Below are 17,149 nucleotides of genomic sequence, written 5' to 3' on the forward strand. Positions count from 1 at the left end.
AAAAATTATTTGAGGATTTTTAAACACTTGTACCTTTTTACCTTTTAAATTCCTTCCTCTTCTTTCCTGACAATTTAAATCAATGTTCAAGTAAATGTATTGTTTTTATTGTAAAGAATAATAAATAAATTGTAATTTAATTCTTCATTTTAGCTCCTGTTTTTTCGACGAATAATATTTTTAAAATATTTATATTTATGATTAAAATTTAAAAAAAATATTCTGGCAAATTTAAAAAATCTTCAGAATCAAATTTAAATCTTATTTCAAAGTATTTTGAATTTCTTTTAAAATTTTTGTTCTGGAAAACCTAGAAGAAATAATGATTTGTCTTTGTTAGAAATGTAGCTTGGTCCAATTTGTTATATATTCTAAAAAAAAAAAAAAATGCAGATTGGATTTTAACCTATTTAAAACATGTCATAAAAATTCTAAAATTAATCTTAAACAGGAAACATTACTAATGATGAATAAATTATTTTTAAATTTTTTTCAAAAAGATCCGAATTAGCTAGTTTTTCTCTTCTTTTTTTCAGTTGAGTTTTGAATTATAAAGAGTCGAAATTGAAGATAAACTATGTTTCAAAATTTAATTTTCATTTTTTTCCTGTTTTTTCCTCTTTTAAACCGTTCATTTAAGGGTTTGTTTTTCATTTATTCTCTACAAAACACCTTCTGTAAAAGTAAAAATAAATGTGTGACGGAATGACAGACGGAAATACCCATTTTTTTATATATATATATAGATTTATCTATTAAAGGTAAATTGAGCAAATTGGCTATTTATGGCAATTTATTTAAGTGTGTATCAAACTGGTAGCCCTTCACATTAATCAGTACCCAAGAAGTAGCTCTTGGTTTCAAAAAGGTAGAATTTTTGACCATTCTTCTTGACAAAGTTAGTGCAGTTCAGCTAGATTTGTTAGTTTTGTCACGGCCGGGTCGCTCGGTGATGCGGGATTTGTTCTCCCCGGATGCAAAGGACGAATCCGGACAGGACATGCAGTTAAAGACTTGTTTTAATAATAAAAGAACACAGAACAGGTACAGAACCGACTGGATAAGGTGCCGAGCTCACCGGAAGCTAAGGCTGAAACTTAGCATGGACTAGGATCAGTAGCAGGGGCTAGGAGACAAGCAAAAACTTACGTGACAGTCGCGTGACGCAAATAAAGAAGCCAGACTGACTGACTGGAAAAGGCAGGCTTAAATAATGTCAGTGATTACAAACAGGTGCGTGTCCGGAACACAAGCGGCAGGTGAAAATGATAAGTAACTATGGTAGCCAACTCAGAGGTGCACTAACAGGAACCAAATGAATCCAAAACCAACAGAAAACACAAGTGACTCGAAAACCCAAACAGAATATGATCCGGGCTGCGGACCATAACAGGTTTTCTGACATTGACTTGTTTCTGTCACGCTCATGGAATCAGGTTTTGTTTTTTGTCATGTTTGGTTTTATTTTTTTGGACATTCAGTTCTTGCTTTTGCACTTCCTTGTTTTCTTTGTTTCCATAGCAACTCATTGATTTTCACCTTGCCCTTATGTCACGCCCCTGTCCTCAGTTCTCACACCTGCTGGTAATTATCACTGCTATTATTTAAGCCACAGTTGCCAAGTGTTCTGCCTGGCAACTTCACATTCCTCAAACTGCCTTCATGCCATGCCATTGCTGTATTATCATTAAAACCATGTCACAGTAAGTTTTTTTTTTTGGTTATTCATGCCACAGTGCGATTGTTTTTGTTTCACGTTTATAGTTTGTAGCCTTTATGCTAGTCTTTTGTTTTTCATTAGTCACGTTTGTTCTCCGCCATTGTGCGCGCCATTTGTTTGCCTTTTTTTAGTTATAGTGTTTAATAAATAATATGTACTCACATTCACGTCTCGCTCAAGCCAACTATCCTTTGTGTTGAAAAAACGTGCACAATTCCCAAGATGACCGAGATTTAGCACACTATATATATACGTAACCTTTCAAGGTACAAAAGAAAAGTGTGCAGGCACTAGTGGGGGAGAAAAAAAACCTGTTGCGAAAAAAAACAGTAGGACCACAGGAGCAGAGCATCCGAGGAAGATAAACAACAAACTGGCTTGCACTGCGACGGTGCTTCAGTTGTACGCTTCTTTTTTCGGGGATGGTGACGAGAGGCAAGATTATTTGACACAATTAAAAACATGTTTAATAAATAATATGTACTCACATTCACGTCTCGCTCGTGCCAACTATCCTTTGCGTCGAAGAAACAATCCAAGTCAAAGTCTAGTACTGACAATTTATTCAGCATTGTCCACACGTTTAAGTCAGGTTTTTGTGAAAACCATTCCAAAATCTTAATTCTACCTTGATTTAGCCATTCCTTTACCACTTTTGATGTGTGTTTGGGGTCATTGTCCTGTTGGAACATCCAACTGCACCCAAGACCCAACATCAGGGTTTTCCTGAAAAATTTGGAGGAAATCCTCATTTTTCATTGTCCCATGTCCTCTCTGTAAAGCAGTATTTCCATAGGCAGCAAAACAGGGTCAGAACATAATACTATCACCACCATGCTTTACAGTAGGAATGGTGGTCATGGGCTTAAAGGCCTCCAAACATATTCCTGGGTATTATGGCCAAACAGCTCAATTTTTGTTTCATCTGACATCACACTGACAAAGATAAGACCTTCGGGAGGTAAGTTCTGTGGTCGCTAAAAGCGCCTAATTGCAGTGAAACTTCTAACCCAATATTAACATTGATGTCAATCAATCAATTAATCAATGTTTATTTATATAGCCCCAAATCACAAATGTCTCAAAGGACTGCACAAATCATTACGACTACAACATCCTCGGAAGAACCCACAAAAGGGCAAGGAAAACTCACACCCAGTGGGCAGGGAGAATTCACATCCAGTGGGACGCCAGTGACAATGCTGACTATGAGAAACCTTGGAGAGGACCTCAGATGTGGGCAACCCCCCCCCTCCAGGGGACCGAAAGCAATGGATGTCGAGCGGGTCTAACATGATACTGTGAAAGTTCAATCCATAGTGGCTCCAACACAGCCGCGAGAGTTCAGTTCAAGCGGATCCAAGACAGCAGCGAGAGTCCCGTCCACAGGAAACCATCTCAAGCGGATCAGCAGCGTAGAGATGTCCCCAACCGATACAGCCGAGCGGTCCATCCTGGGTCTCGACTCTGGACAGCCAGTACTTCATCCATGGTCATCGGACCGGACCCCCTCCACAAGGGAGGGGGGGACATAGGAGAAAGAAAAGAAGCGGCAGATCAACTGGTCTAAAAAGGAGGTCTATTTAAAGGCTAGAGTATACAGATGAGTTTTAAGGTGAGACTTAAATGCTTCTACTGTGAATTTTTTTTTGAAGTGAATTTTATTTATATAGCGCTTTTCTCAAGTGACTCAAAGCGCTTTACATAGTGACACCCAATATCTAAGTTACATTTAAACCAGTGTGGGTGGCACTGGGAGCAGGTGGGTGAAGTGTCTTGCCCAAGGACACAACGGCAGTAACTAGGATGGCACAAGCGGGAATCGAACCTGCAACCCTCAAGTTGCTGACATGGCCACTCTACCAACCGAGCTATGCCGCCCCGGTAGCATCTCGAACTGTTACCGGGAGGGCATTCCAGAGTACTGGAGCCCGAACGGAAAACGCTCTATAGCCCGCAGACTTTTTTTGGGCTCTAGGAATCACTAATAAGCCGGAGTCTTTTGAACGCAGATTTCTTGCCGGGACATATGGTACAATGTCTTTATACTTTTGACCCAGCAGTTTTGGTCATATTTTCAGTAGACCCATAATAAATTAATAAAAGAACCAAACTTCATGAATGTTTTTTTGTGACCAACACGTATGTGCTCCAATCACTCCAGTCCAACAAAAATAAGGGTTGTAGAAATGATTGGAAACTCGTTATTTACACCTTTTGATCGCAACTGTACATGCCGTCCTCACAAATAAGGGGATTAAATAGTTAAACCGAAGACTTTGAACCCGCAATTTGACATGTAATTGTGTTCCCCTTCATCAAGGCATGCGGGTAGATTTTACAGAATATGATGACAGTGGTTACAGAAATAAATGCCTCCTTTTTGTAGATATTTAGCAGCGTGGCAATAGGAAACAAACTCCATGCTGACAATCAGTACAATGAAAGCATCACTCATCCCTGCAAAGCGGCTTCTAATTTATTTGGTCGTCCGTCTGGCGTCTTCTCGAAAAACAAAGAAAAACCTAATTTGAGTCACTGAAAGGATTGTCACACGCGGCTGATGATTTCTCTCCCGCGATGGAGGAGGAATATCCATGCAAATCCAAATCAGAGGTGGACAAATTTAATCTTCAGCCGCAAACACTTCTGTTTTGATTAGAACGGAGTGCCAGGATTCAAAAACACATTTAGACAAACACAGACACGCGCATCTGTTGGAAGGATAAGTGAAAAATAATAGGAACAAAAAAACATCTTGTCAAAATAGCATTAAGGCTTTTTCTATGGGCTCCATTGAAAGCTGCACCTATATTTTTCAGAAGAAAAAAAACGTGCACGATTCCCAATATGACCGACATTTAGCACACTATATATATATATATATATATATATATATATATATGTATATATGTAACCTTTCAAGGTACAAAAAAAAAAATGTGTACAGGCACTAGTGGGGGGAAAAAAACCTGTTGCAAAAAAAACAGTAGGACCACAGGAGCAGAGCATCCAAGGAAGATAAAAAACAAACTGACTTGCACTGCGACGGTGCTTCGGTTGTACGCTTCTGTGTTGGAGATGGTGACGAGAGGCCAGATTATTTGACGCTATTAAAACATTCGAAAATTGCTAAACACCAGTAGTCCCCAAACTTTTTGACTCCAGGACCGCATTGGGTTAAAACAACTTGGCTATCCATCCCATCCATTTTCTACCGCTTATTCCCTTTTGGGGTCGCGGGGGGCGCTGGCGCCTATCTCAGCTACAATCGGGCGGAAGGCAGGGTACACCCTGGACAAGTCGCCACCTCATCACAGGGCCAACACAGATAGACAGACAACATTCACACACTAGGGCCAATTTAGTGTTGCCAATCAACCTATCCCCAGGTGCATGTCTTTGGAAGTGGGAGGAAGCCGGAGTACCCGGAGGGAACCCACGCATTCACGGGGAGAACATGCAAACTCCACACAGAAAGATCCCGAGCCTGGATTTGAACCCAGGACTGCAGGAACTTCGTATTGTGAGGCAGACGCACTAACCCCTCTGCCACCGTGAAGCCCTAACTTGGCTATATATATATATATATATATATATATATATATATATATATATATATATATATATATATATATATATATATATATATATATATATATATATATATATATATATATATATATATATATATATATATATATATATATATCTACCAAGATGCAGAGACAGCAGGCTTGGTGCAGGAAAACACAATTTAATGTCCAAAATAAAAAAAATTTAAACACGAACCAGGAACAGGCAAACTGGAAAGAGAGAACCGGAACCAGCAAACACAAAACCTGGAAATAGCTAACAGGTTACAGCTAACAGGAAACCAGGAGACTAGGAGCTAGGAGACAGCAAACTGTAAATTGCTATCAGGAACCAGGGTACAGCTTACGGCTACAACGACAATACTCCAGCACTGACTGGAGGTCAAAGCAGGTTTGAATAGCTTCCGGCTGATTAACACCAGGTGTGGCCAGGTGCCAATCAGCGGCAGCTGAGGGAAAACGGCGCTCAGGGAGAAAAGCGCTGTCAGGAAATAAAAACAAACACAGAGGAATACCTAAAACATAACCAAACTGTCAGCCTGACATATGGGAGTGGAGGGCATTCCCCCGTTTCATCGCCGGGACAGCTGTAGTTTCTCTTTAAATATCCTTCTTGAAAATGGGCTTGCAAATATATATCTGCCACCTAATCAACAATTTTGTTCTCCTTCTCTGTCATTTCATTTCTGTTGGTTTCCTTGTTGTGTATTGACTTCCCATCCGTACAATTTTTTTGTTTCCATTTCCTGCTTGTCCCGCTGAGCACTGTGGTTCTTCCCTCACCTGCTGCTGATTGGCAGCCGGTCCACTCCTGCTGCCAATCAGCATGTCTCTATTTATGCCTGTCTCGAGCATTCCTCCGTGCTCGAAGATTGCTTCATGTTTGGTACTGTTATATGCACGACTGCTTCACTTTCTGTTTGAGTAAATTAAAACTCATCCTACCTGCTCTCCGTTCTCCTGGTTCCTGCATCTTGGGGTCGCTAATACAGCAGCCAAACATTACATTAATCCGCTAACAGTCCCGGGTGTGGCTCTGCTGATCTGCATGGAACATGGGTCTCAAACTCAATTTACCTGGGGACCATTGGATGTAGAGTCTGGGTGAGGCTGGGCCACAAGAAAATATTTCTTAAAACAATGTTTGCATACAAACCCCGTTTCCATATGAGTTGGGAAATTATGTTGGATGTAAATATAAACAGAATACAATGATTTGTGAATCCTTTTCAACCCATATTCAGTTGAATATGCTACAAAGACAAGATAATTGATGTTCAAACGCATAAACTTTATTTTTTGGGGTAAATAATAATTAACTTAGAATTTCATGGCTGTGTCACGCCAAATTTCTTCCCCCCAACAAAAACCTTCCCCCCCCATTTACTTCCAGGAGTCATGATTAATACAGACGTTTTATTAACGCTATATTATAAAAAATATTACACTATATTGTAAAATGACAGACGTTTTGTTAACGCTATATTGTAAAAATAAAATTAAAAAAACAATTTACAAACACAAGCTATGGGATGACGCATTTACTTCCAGGGTTACGTTTCCTCACGTTTCCTCTTAAGTCATCCCATAGCTCGTGTTTGTAAATTGTTTTTTTTTTAATTTTCTTATAAAATAACGTTAACAAAACGTCTGTAATTTTATAATATGGCGTTATTATTTTATAATATAGCGTTAAAAAAAAACGTGTGTATTAATAATGGGGGGGTGGAGGGGAGGTTTTTGTATGGGGAAGAAATTTGGCGTGACACCTGCAATACATGCCAAAGTAGTTGGGAAAGGGCATGTTCACCACTGTGTTACATCACATTTTATTTTAACAACACTCAATAAACATTTGGGAACTGAGGAAACTATTTGTTGAAGCTTGGAAAGTGGAATTCTTTACCATTCTTGCTTGATGTACAGCTTAAGTTGTTCAACAGTCTGGGGTCTTGCTGTCGTATTTTACGCTTCATTATGCGCCACAGATTTTCGATGGGAGACATGTCTGGACTGCAGGCGGGCCAGCAAAGTACCCGCACTCTTTTACTACGAAGCCACGCTGTTGTAACACGTGGCTTGGCATTTTTTTGCTGAAATAAGCAGGGGCGTCCATGATAACGTTGCTTGGATGACAACATATGTTGCTCCAAAACCTGTATGTACCTTTCAGCATTAATGTTGCCCTCACAGATGTGTAAGTTACCCATGCCTTGGGCACCAATACACCCCCATACCATCACAGATGCTGGCTTTTGAACTTTGCGCCTATAACAATCCGAATGGTTATTTTCCTCTTTGTTTTGGAGGACACCACGTCCACAGTTTCCAAATATAATTTGAAATGTGGACTCGTCAGACCACAGAACACTTTTCCACTTCTTGCATCAGTCCATCTTAGATGAGCTCGGGCCCAGCGAAGCCGGTGGCGTTCCTTGCTTTTGTTGATAAATGGCTTTCCCTTTGCATAGTAGAGTTTTAATTTGCACTTACAGATGTAGTGATCAACTCTATTTACTGACAGTGGTTTTATGAAGTGTTTCTGAGCCTATGTGGTGATATCCTTTACACACCGATGTCGGTTTTTGATGCAGTACCGCCTGAGGGGTCAAAGGTGCGTAATATCATCGCTTACGTGCAGTGATTTTGCCAGATTCTCTGAACCTTTTGATGATTTTACGGACCGTAGATGGTAAAATCCCTAAATTCCTTGCTAAATTGTATCCCTTGTGCACTGCAACTTTCTCTGTGCAAATAAGATACATCGGGTTGCCCCCTGTGCTCAACAAGGAAATATTGCATCTCCCACTTTTCCTGGAATTGTCTTTCTCTTCACTGCAGGCTTTGAAAAAGACATGTTTGGGGTTGTGGATTATATTTGTATTCGGCCGCCGCACGGAAAATAATGTTAATTCCGCAATGTGTGTCGCTCCGTTTTTCCTCCCTACGGCAACACGGCGGTCGGCGGATAATAGCCCGGAAGGTGTCGGGATAGCGAACGCAAAAAAGTGAGGGCTACCAGAGTGTTATCCGACGTCATAAAGAAATATATGTAGTGTTCATCATGTGAGGCAATGCAAATTAAACAATGAAAACAAACATAACGGTTTGAATTGGTCCAGGTTCTCGGGGACTGTTATTACTGACGGACAGCTTGGAATAAGGAGTGGACTCAGATGCGGAGATGAGGTTCTAATAAAGCTTTTATTTTGAAAAACTCTTAAACCTCCAGAGCCAGAGTAATATGCATTTAATGTGAATTAGTGAAGTGAATTATATTTATATAGCGCTTTTTCTCTAGTGACTCAAAGCGCTTTACATAGTGAAACCCAATATCTCATTTTCACATTTAAACCAGTGTGGGTGGCACTGGGAGCAGGTGGGTAAAAGTGTCTTGCTCAAGGACACTACGGCAGTGACTAGGATGGCGGAAGCGGGCATCGAACCTGCAACCCTCAAGTTGCTGGCACAGCCGCTCTACCAATCGAGCTATACCGATGAATAAATAAAATATAATAATTGGAGCCTTAATTTTGGATTTTGATTCATTATTTTTCGAGCAATGACACTTAAAAACAAATCACACTTAAATATTTGGGGATCCAAAAGTGTCCTACTTATTAAAGTGTTAAAAAATAAATTATACATTTTATTGACCGTTTACTTTTAGCACAATAATCTCGATCAACTTCGGATATATCCGTCAATTTTAAGTTTTATTGTTGTTTATATTTTGTTTGTTTGTTTTAGGCCCTTCTTTAAAACACAAAATATGCAACATTTTCCCCCCAAAATATCTCAAAGTGGAATATTTAATGTGATGTAATCGAAGCCTTGAATAGGTCAATAATTCAAAATGACACTGATTTTGATTCATTATTATTTTTTAAAGAAAGAAACAGCCTGCATGGCAGCTTTGTGTCATAAGAGTAAGCATTGCAATAATTTTTTGTTACATTTCACCTGTTTGCTCTTTTATACCACTTTTGATGTTTTTAATTTTTTCTCTATTGTATTCTTAAAATGCGCCGTGGGGCCGTTAAAAAAATGACCCGCGGGCCGCACTTTGGACAGCCCTGCTATGATTTATCTGAGAGCCAGATGAAGTCATCAAAAGGGCCACATCTGGCTCTAGAGCCATAGGTTCCCTACCCCTGCTCTAACCTAACACCACAGCACTGGAAGAGACATGAAGAGAATATGAATAATTTTAAATATTTAGGGAAAGCAAATTAAAATAACTTTTATAACTTTAATTATGATCATGATTTCTGGTTATGTTAGGCCAGCGGAGAAGGCCTTGCTGGCCCTGACGGCACACCACTGGGTAGTTAACCCCGAGTATTTGTGCATCCGCACCAAAAATGAACATCAGACGCAGCTTTTAAGAAAATAGGAAATATAGAAGTTACTGGACCAGTGTACTAATTTGATGTTGCACATTTTTTTTTCACTGCGTGGATAGCAAATTCCTCCTACTGTGTCTAAATTACAATAAATCCAAACAGTTGACAAAACTGGCAGCATTAATGGTTAGGTTCTTAGAAGGACCTCAGTGGGGACCACGCTGAAAAAAAATAGTATAAAATAAATGGAAGGCCATGCTGGACATTATTAAAAAAATCTCCTGCAGACACTTTTAAGCAACTTATTCTGGAATCAATATTTTCTTACAAACATCCAATTGATTTGAAGCAGATTGTGTGAGACGTTATCATTTTTTTTTTTTTTAAGAATAGCTTTCTGGAATTGTATAATGTAAACAAGTAAAGATGTTTCGATGCAATTTTTTGACCTCAGCTCTAATTGCCGTTACAATGTGATAAAAGGATTGGACTCAGCTGCAGAGTTGGGACTTTAGACAGGCTTTTATTTTGACAATTTCCTTTTACCTCCCAAGTCAAGAAAAACCATTATCTATAATCACAAAAATAAACTACTCTGCGAAAAGGTTCCAGAAAAAGAAGGAACAACCGAAAATCACTCCGAACGGAGGAAAACACAAAAGTAAAGACGCCGTATATGCTATTAACAGTATTTAAGAAAAAACGCTCCAACAGGAGGACCAGAACAACATCTATGAAAATATCTACACTACCTAATCTATTAAAGTATTTAACAAAAATAGTCACTCAAAAAGTTGAGGAATGAATGAAAAAATTTTAACTGAAACTTACCACTGTGGCTGAATAACTAAATAATCAAAATCACTCTGCTAAGGAGGAAGAAAGGAAAACTCAAAATACTCATAAAGGGGTTCAGGATCAAGGGACATGAGCACAAGACAAGGCAAGGCATGGACAAAGACATGGACGCTAGAGAGCACGAATAAACGAGACAATCTGGCACAGAACAAAGGAAGGGGTGAGCTTATAAAACACATGAAGGTAATAGGGAACAGCTGGAAACAATCAGAGAAGAGGGATGACGTCAGACTGATGACACAGAAGGAAGGTAAAGTGACCTGAAACGAGAGGAGAGTTACTTTTCAAATTAAAACCACAAGACAAAAAACCCCCAAACAAGACATCCCTCACCGCGGTGTGACACAATGTTATTATGGAACATATATTTTTGCCAGTAAATAAAGTAAACACAATACCCCATTTGAAAATTATAGAGTCTAAAAATATAGGATAAGACCATTCCTACAGAAGGTCTTATCTTTGTCCATGTGATGGCAGATGAAACAAAAATTGAGCGGTTTGGCCATAATACCCAAGAGAAAAGGTGAGGGCTTTAATCCCAGGAACACCACACCTACGGTCAAGCATGGTGGTGGTAGTATTATGCTCTGGGCCTGTTTTGTTGCCAATAGAACTGGTGCTTTACAGAGAGTAAATGTGATAATGAAAAAGGAAGATTACCTCCAAATTCTTCAGGACAACCTAAAATCATCAGCCCGAAAGTTGGGTCTTGGGCGCAGTTGGGTGTTCCAACAGGACAATGACCCCAAACGCACGTCAAAAGTGGTAAAGGAATGGTTAAATCAGACTAGAATTAACGTTTTAGAATGGCTTTCCCAAAGTCCTGACTTAAACGTGTGGACAATGCTGAAGAAACAAGTCCATGTCAGAAAACCAACACATTCAGCTGAACTGCACCAATTTTGTCAAGATGAGTAGTCAAAAATTCAACCAAAAGCTTGCCAGAAGCTTGCGGATGGCTACCAAAAGCACCTTAGTACAATGAAACGTGCCAAGGGACATGTAAGCAAATATTAACATTGCTGTATGTATACTTTTGACCCAGCAGATTTGGTCACATTTTCAGTAGACCCATAATAAATTCATAAATGAACCAAACTTTATGAATGTTTTTTTTTGTGACCAACAAGTATGCGCTCCAATCACTCTATCACAAAAAAACAAAGGTTGTAGAAATAATTGGAAACTCAAGACAGCCATGACATTATGTTCTTTACAAGTGTGTGTAAACTTTTGACCATGACTCAATCAATCAATGTTTATTTATCTGTCATGTCTTTGTGATCATGTTCTGTTTAGTTATGTTCTGTTTTGTTTTTGACTCCATTAGTTCCTGTTTTTGCGCACCCTGGTTTGTTTTAGTTTCTATGACAACCATTAGTTTCACCTGGCTCATTTGTTGGGACTCACGCACCTGTCAATAATACCTGCACTATTTAAGCCTGTAGTTGCCAGGCAGTCAGCCTGGCAACCTCACCCTCTATCACCCTCTACACACCCTTGATACCTGATTTCTCAAATCGTCAATCAATCAATCAATATTTATTTATATAGCCCTAAATCACAAATATCTCAAAGGACTGTACAAACCACTACAACTATGACATCCTCAGAAGAACCCACATAAGGGCAAGGAAAACTCACATCCAGTGGGACGCCAGTGACAATGATGACTATGAGAAACCTTGGAGAGGACCTCAAATGTGGGCAACCCCCGTCCCCCCTCTAGGGGACCGAAAGCAATGGATGTCGAGCGGGTCTAACATGATACTGTGAAAGTTCAATCCATAGTGGCTCCAACACAGCAGTGAGAGTTCAGCTCAAAGCGAATCCAAGACTGCAGCAAGAGTCCCGTCCACAGGAAACCGTCCCAAGCGGAGATGCTATAGATTCATGCTTTTCACAACAACAACAAAAAAGCAAACCTTGGCCAATGCTATCATTTAAATCATTTGTTTCAGGGAGTTTGTTAACAACAACAAAAACTATAACAACAAAAAAAAAGATAGTGTCGTAATAATAATAATAATGATAATAATTAAAGCTTGGAGCAGCGATGAACCTTGGGGTTAACGTAGGTTGGTAGGCACACATTACGCATGGGGTCACATATTTCCCGATGCCCAACCTGTCCCCCTCAGAGATTTAGTGATACCGATTCGCCTCCCCTACTTTCCTACATAAGATGGAAAACATCACCAGTGGATCAGAGGCATACTTGCCAACCTTGAGACCTACGATTTCAGGGGGTGGGGGGCGTGGTTGTGGGCGGGGCGGGGTGTGGTTGGGGGTGTGGTTAAGAGGGGAGGAGTATATTTACCTTACCGCTAGATTCACCAAGTCAAGTATTTCATATATATATATATATATATATATATGAAATACTTGCCTTTCAGTTAATTCTAGCTATATATATATAAATAAAAGACATACTTGAATTTCAGTGTTCATTTATTTACACATTTACACACACATAACACTCATCTACTCATTGTTGAGTTAAGGGTTGAATTGTCCAGCCTTTTTTTTCCAACCATATGCATGTACAGTAGATGGCGGTATTGTCCTGTTTAAGAGTGTCACAACATTTAAGGCAGACAAACTGCTTTACGGTAGACGAACACGGACTGCTGTTGTTGTGTGTTGTTTTACCGCGCAGGGAGGACGTTAATTAAACTGCCGAACAATAAACCCACATAAGAAACCAAGAACTCATTCTACAGTTATAACGTCATTGGGCAGACACGCTCTTTATATACGTCACTCAGGTCCGCATGGAGCTGGAGGGGCGTGGCCTCCAGCTCTGCCTGAATTTTGGTAGATTTTCGGGAGAAAATTTGTCCCGGGAGGTTTTCGGGAGAGGCGCTGAATTTCGAGAGTCTCCCGGAAAATCCGTGAGGGTTGGCAAGTATGATCAGAGGATTACTATTCCGGTATTTAGTTTGATTTAAAACGAACCGCACGTACCATACCATGGACACAAATGTCGGAATTGTAGTCAAGGTACTAAAGAAGAACTGGTAGCTGTGCCTGGGATTGTACATTTTGAAAATTACACTTATAATACAACTACTTGTACTAAAGTTTTATCAACCATGTGTAGTGATTTTTCAACACCCCATCTGTGGACAAGAAGACATACAGCCACCTAAACACGACCAATCACTTTATTTACTAATGCTAACTACATTCGTTCAACAATATCTCGTAGTTCCAGTTACTACAATTCACGTATGAGTCAGTCTTTGTCTAACGGAAAGTGTGATTCATGAAATGCTTATATGTTTGTTTGTACCAAACAGTAATTCTTCTCGTCTCTGTACTTTCAAGGTATCTGTTCTTAGAAACACATTATTTTTGAGCTTTTGAGGTACAGTGAAGATTGAGTGCTAGAGTGTTAGTGATTGGTTTCGATTTTGATCACTGTCTGTATGAGATCAGCGGCTTAATGTATGTTCAAAGTAAGTGTAGTCAAAATCTATTAATAGTACACTCAATAGTACACAGTAATATTAGACTGTCATTCTAAAAGAGAAAATAGTGCAGTAGAATGAGAGGTTTCTTGTATTTTCTTTTGTCGAGCTAAATAGAGTAGCCTATCAGAAGTAGTACATATCTGTACGCAACTGCAACTCGTAAATTAAATTATAGGCTCATACCTTTGTAGGAATCCATTGATATTTACACACAAACGTAACAATAATAAACACAAAGCTCAAAGACGATTACTGACTGTTCTGATATCCGCATAATTGTTTTGCTTAAATGATAGGCGTTAAAAAATGTTATGATCAATTGATATTTACACACAAAAGTAACAATAATAAACGCAAAGCTCAAAGACGATGACTGACTGTTCTGTTATCCGCAGAATTGCTTTGCTTAAATGATAGGCGTATACCTTTGTTAGAATCCATTGATATTTACACACAAAAGTAACAATAATAAACACAGCTCAAAGACGATGACTTTTCTGTTATCCGCAGAATTATTTTGCTCAAATGATAGCCTCATACCTTTGTTAGAATCCATTGATATTTACACACAAAAGTAACAATAATAAACGCAAAGCTCAAAGACGATGACTGACTGTTCTGATATCCGCAAAATTGCTTTCCTAAATGATAGGCGCATACCTTTGTTGGAATCCATTGATATTTACACACAAAAGTAACAATAATAAACGCAAAGCTCAAAGACAATGACTGACTGTTCCGATATCTGCAGAATTGCTTTGCTTAAATGATAGGCGCATACCTTTGTTAGAATCCATTGATATTTACACACAAAAGTAACAATAAAAAACACAAAGCTAAAAAGACGATGACTGACTGTTCTGATATCCGCAGAATTGCTTTGCTTAAATGATAGGCGCATACCTTTGTTAGAATCCATTGATATTTACACACAAAACTAACAATAATAAACGCAAAGCTTAAAGACGATGACTGACTGTTCTGTTATCCGCAGAATTGTTTTGCTTAAATGATAGGCGTATAACTTTGTTAGAATCCATTGATATTTACACACAAAAGTAACAATAATAAACACAAAGCTCAAAGACGATTAGTGACTGTTCTGATATCCGCAGAATTGCTTTGTTTAAATGATAAGCGTATACCTTTGTTAGAATCCATTGATATTTACACACAAAACTAACAATAATAAACGCAAAGCTCAAAGACGATGACTGACTGTTCTGATATCCGCAGAATTGCTTTCCTAAATGATAGGCGCATACCTTTGTTAGAATCCATTAATATTTACACAAAAAAGTAACAATAATAAACGGAAAGCTCAAAGACGATGACTGACTGTTCTGATATCCGCAGAATTGCTTTGCTAAAATGATAAGCGTATACCTTTGTTAGAATCCATTGATATTTACACACAAAAGTAACAATAATAAACGGAAAGCTCAAAGACGATGACTGACTGTTCTGATATCCGTAGAATTTTTTTGCTTAAATGATAGCCTTATACCTTTGTTAGAATCCATTAATATTTACACAAAAAAGTAACAATAATAAACGGAAAGCTCAAAGACGATGACTGACTGTTCTGTTATCCGCAGAATTGCTTTGCTTAAATGATAGGCGTATACCTTTGTTAGAATCCATTGATATTTACACACAAAAGTAACAATAATAAACGGAAAGCTCAAAGACGATGACTGACTGTTCTGATATCCGTAGAATTTTTTTGCTTAAATGATAGCCTTATACCTTTGTTAGAATCCATTAATATTTACACAAAAAAGTAACAATAATAAACGGAAAGCTCAAAGACGATGACTGACTGTTCTGTTATCCGCAGAATTGCTTTGCTTAAATGATAGGCGTATACCTTTGTTAGAATCCATTGATATTTACACACAAAACTAACAATAATAAACGCAAAGCTCAAAGACAATGACTGACTGTTCTGATATCCGCAGAATTATTTTGCTTAATTGATGATAGGCTTATACCTTTGTTGGAATCCATTGATATTTACACACAAAACTAACAATAATAAACGCAAAGCTCAAAGACGATGACCGACTGTTCTGATATCCGCAGAATTGCTTTGCTTCCTAATGGAACACTCAAGATCACCAATGTAACCAGAGGGGATGCGGCCAGCTACACGTGCATCGCGAAGAACCAGTTTGGCTCGGCAAGCACCACTGGGAGGCTGCTTGTCACTGGTGAGTGTTCCTGAAACAACCCATTGCCCCGGGCTGACCCTGGGTTGTTAACGCTTCACCTGTCAAGCTTTGAATTACAGCACTGCACTTCCTATGTCTATGATAGGTGCACTTTAATGCTCTGATTCTTCTTTCCGGTCTTTTTTTTTTTTTGATTTACAGTACTTAACGATGATAACAGGCTTGGAATTTAAGATCGTATTCATCTAAGTCATGGGTGTCAAACTCTTGAGGCAATATCAAATTAACATTAGAGCTGGCCCACCGCTGCAACACCGCATTCACTGCTAATACTCATACTCGTCAACCCTCTTAATTTTCCCGGGAGACTCCCGAAGTTCAGTGACCCTCCCGATTTCCACCCGGACAATAATATTGAGGGGCGGGCCGTAAAAGCACTGATTTTGGCTTCCTCTACATGTTGCCATGTCCGCTTTTCTTCCATAAAAACAGCATGCCAGCCCACTCACATAATATATGCGGCTCATACACACAGACAAGTGTATGCAATGCATACTTGGTCAACAGCCATACAGGTCACACTGAGGGTGGCCGTATGAACACGGTTAACACTGATAGATAGATAGATAGATAGATAGATAGATAGATAGATAGATAGATAGATAGATAGATAGATGGATAGATAGATAGATAGATAGATAGATAGATAGATGGATAGATGGATAGATAGTGCTTTATTGATTCCTTCAGGAGAGTTCCTTCAGGAAAATTAAAATTCCAGCAGCAGTGTATGGTGTTGAGATCAATTTAAATAAAAGTAAAAAGTAAATAATGAGGGTTTAAATGGAAATAAAATAGAGAAATATTACAATAAGAATAAAAAACTAAAATGCAACAATGGGAATACAAATCCGAGTCCATGGTTCTCTCCCGGAAAAGGGTGGAGTACCATCTCCGGGTTGGGGAGGAGACCCTG

The 17,149-nt window shown here is 38.9% G+C and overlaps 1 protein-coding gene across 1 annotated transcript in view; it reads left to right on the forward strand.

Annotated features, from left to right (window-relative positions):
* LOC133535178 (contactin-3-like) overlaps positions 1–17,149 on the forward strand; it is a 262,937-nt gene that overhangs the window by 168,720 nt on the left and 77,068 nt on the right. The window contains exon 12 of the mRNA XM_061874750.1: positions 16,085–16,212. Within this exon, the coding sequence (XP_061730734.1) occupies positions 16,085–16,212 (128 nt within the window). The remainder of the gene's footprint in view (positions 1–16,084; positions 16,213–17,149) is intronic.

The sequence above is a fragment of the Nerophis ophidion genome, linkage group LG16 (assembly GCF_033978795.1).
Source record: "Nerophis ophidion isolate RoL-2023_Sa linkage group LG16, RoL_Noph_v1.0, whole genome shotgun sequence".
Lineage (NCBI taxonomy): Eukaryota > Metazoa > Chordata > Actinopteri > Syngnathiformes > Syngnathidae > Nerophis > Nerophis ophidion.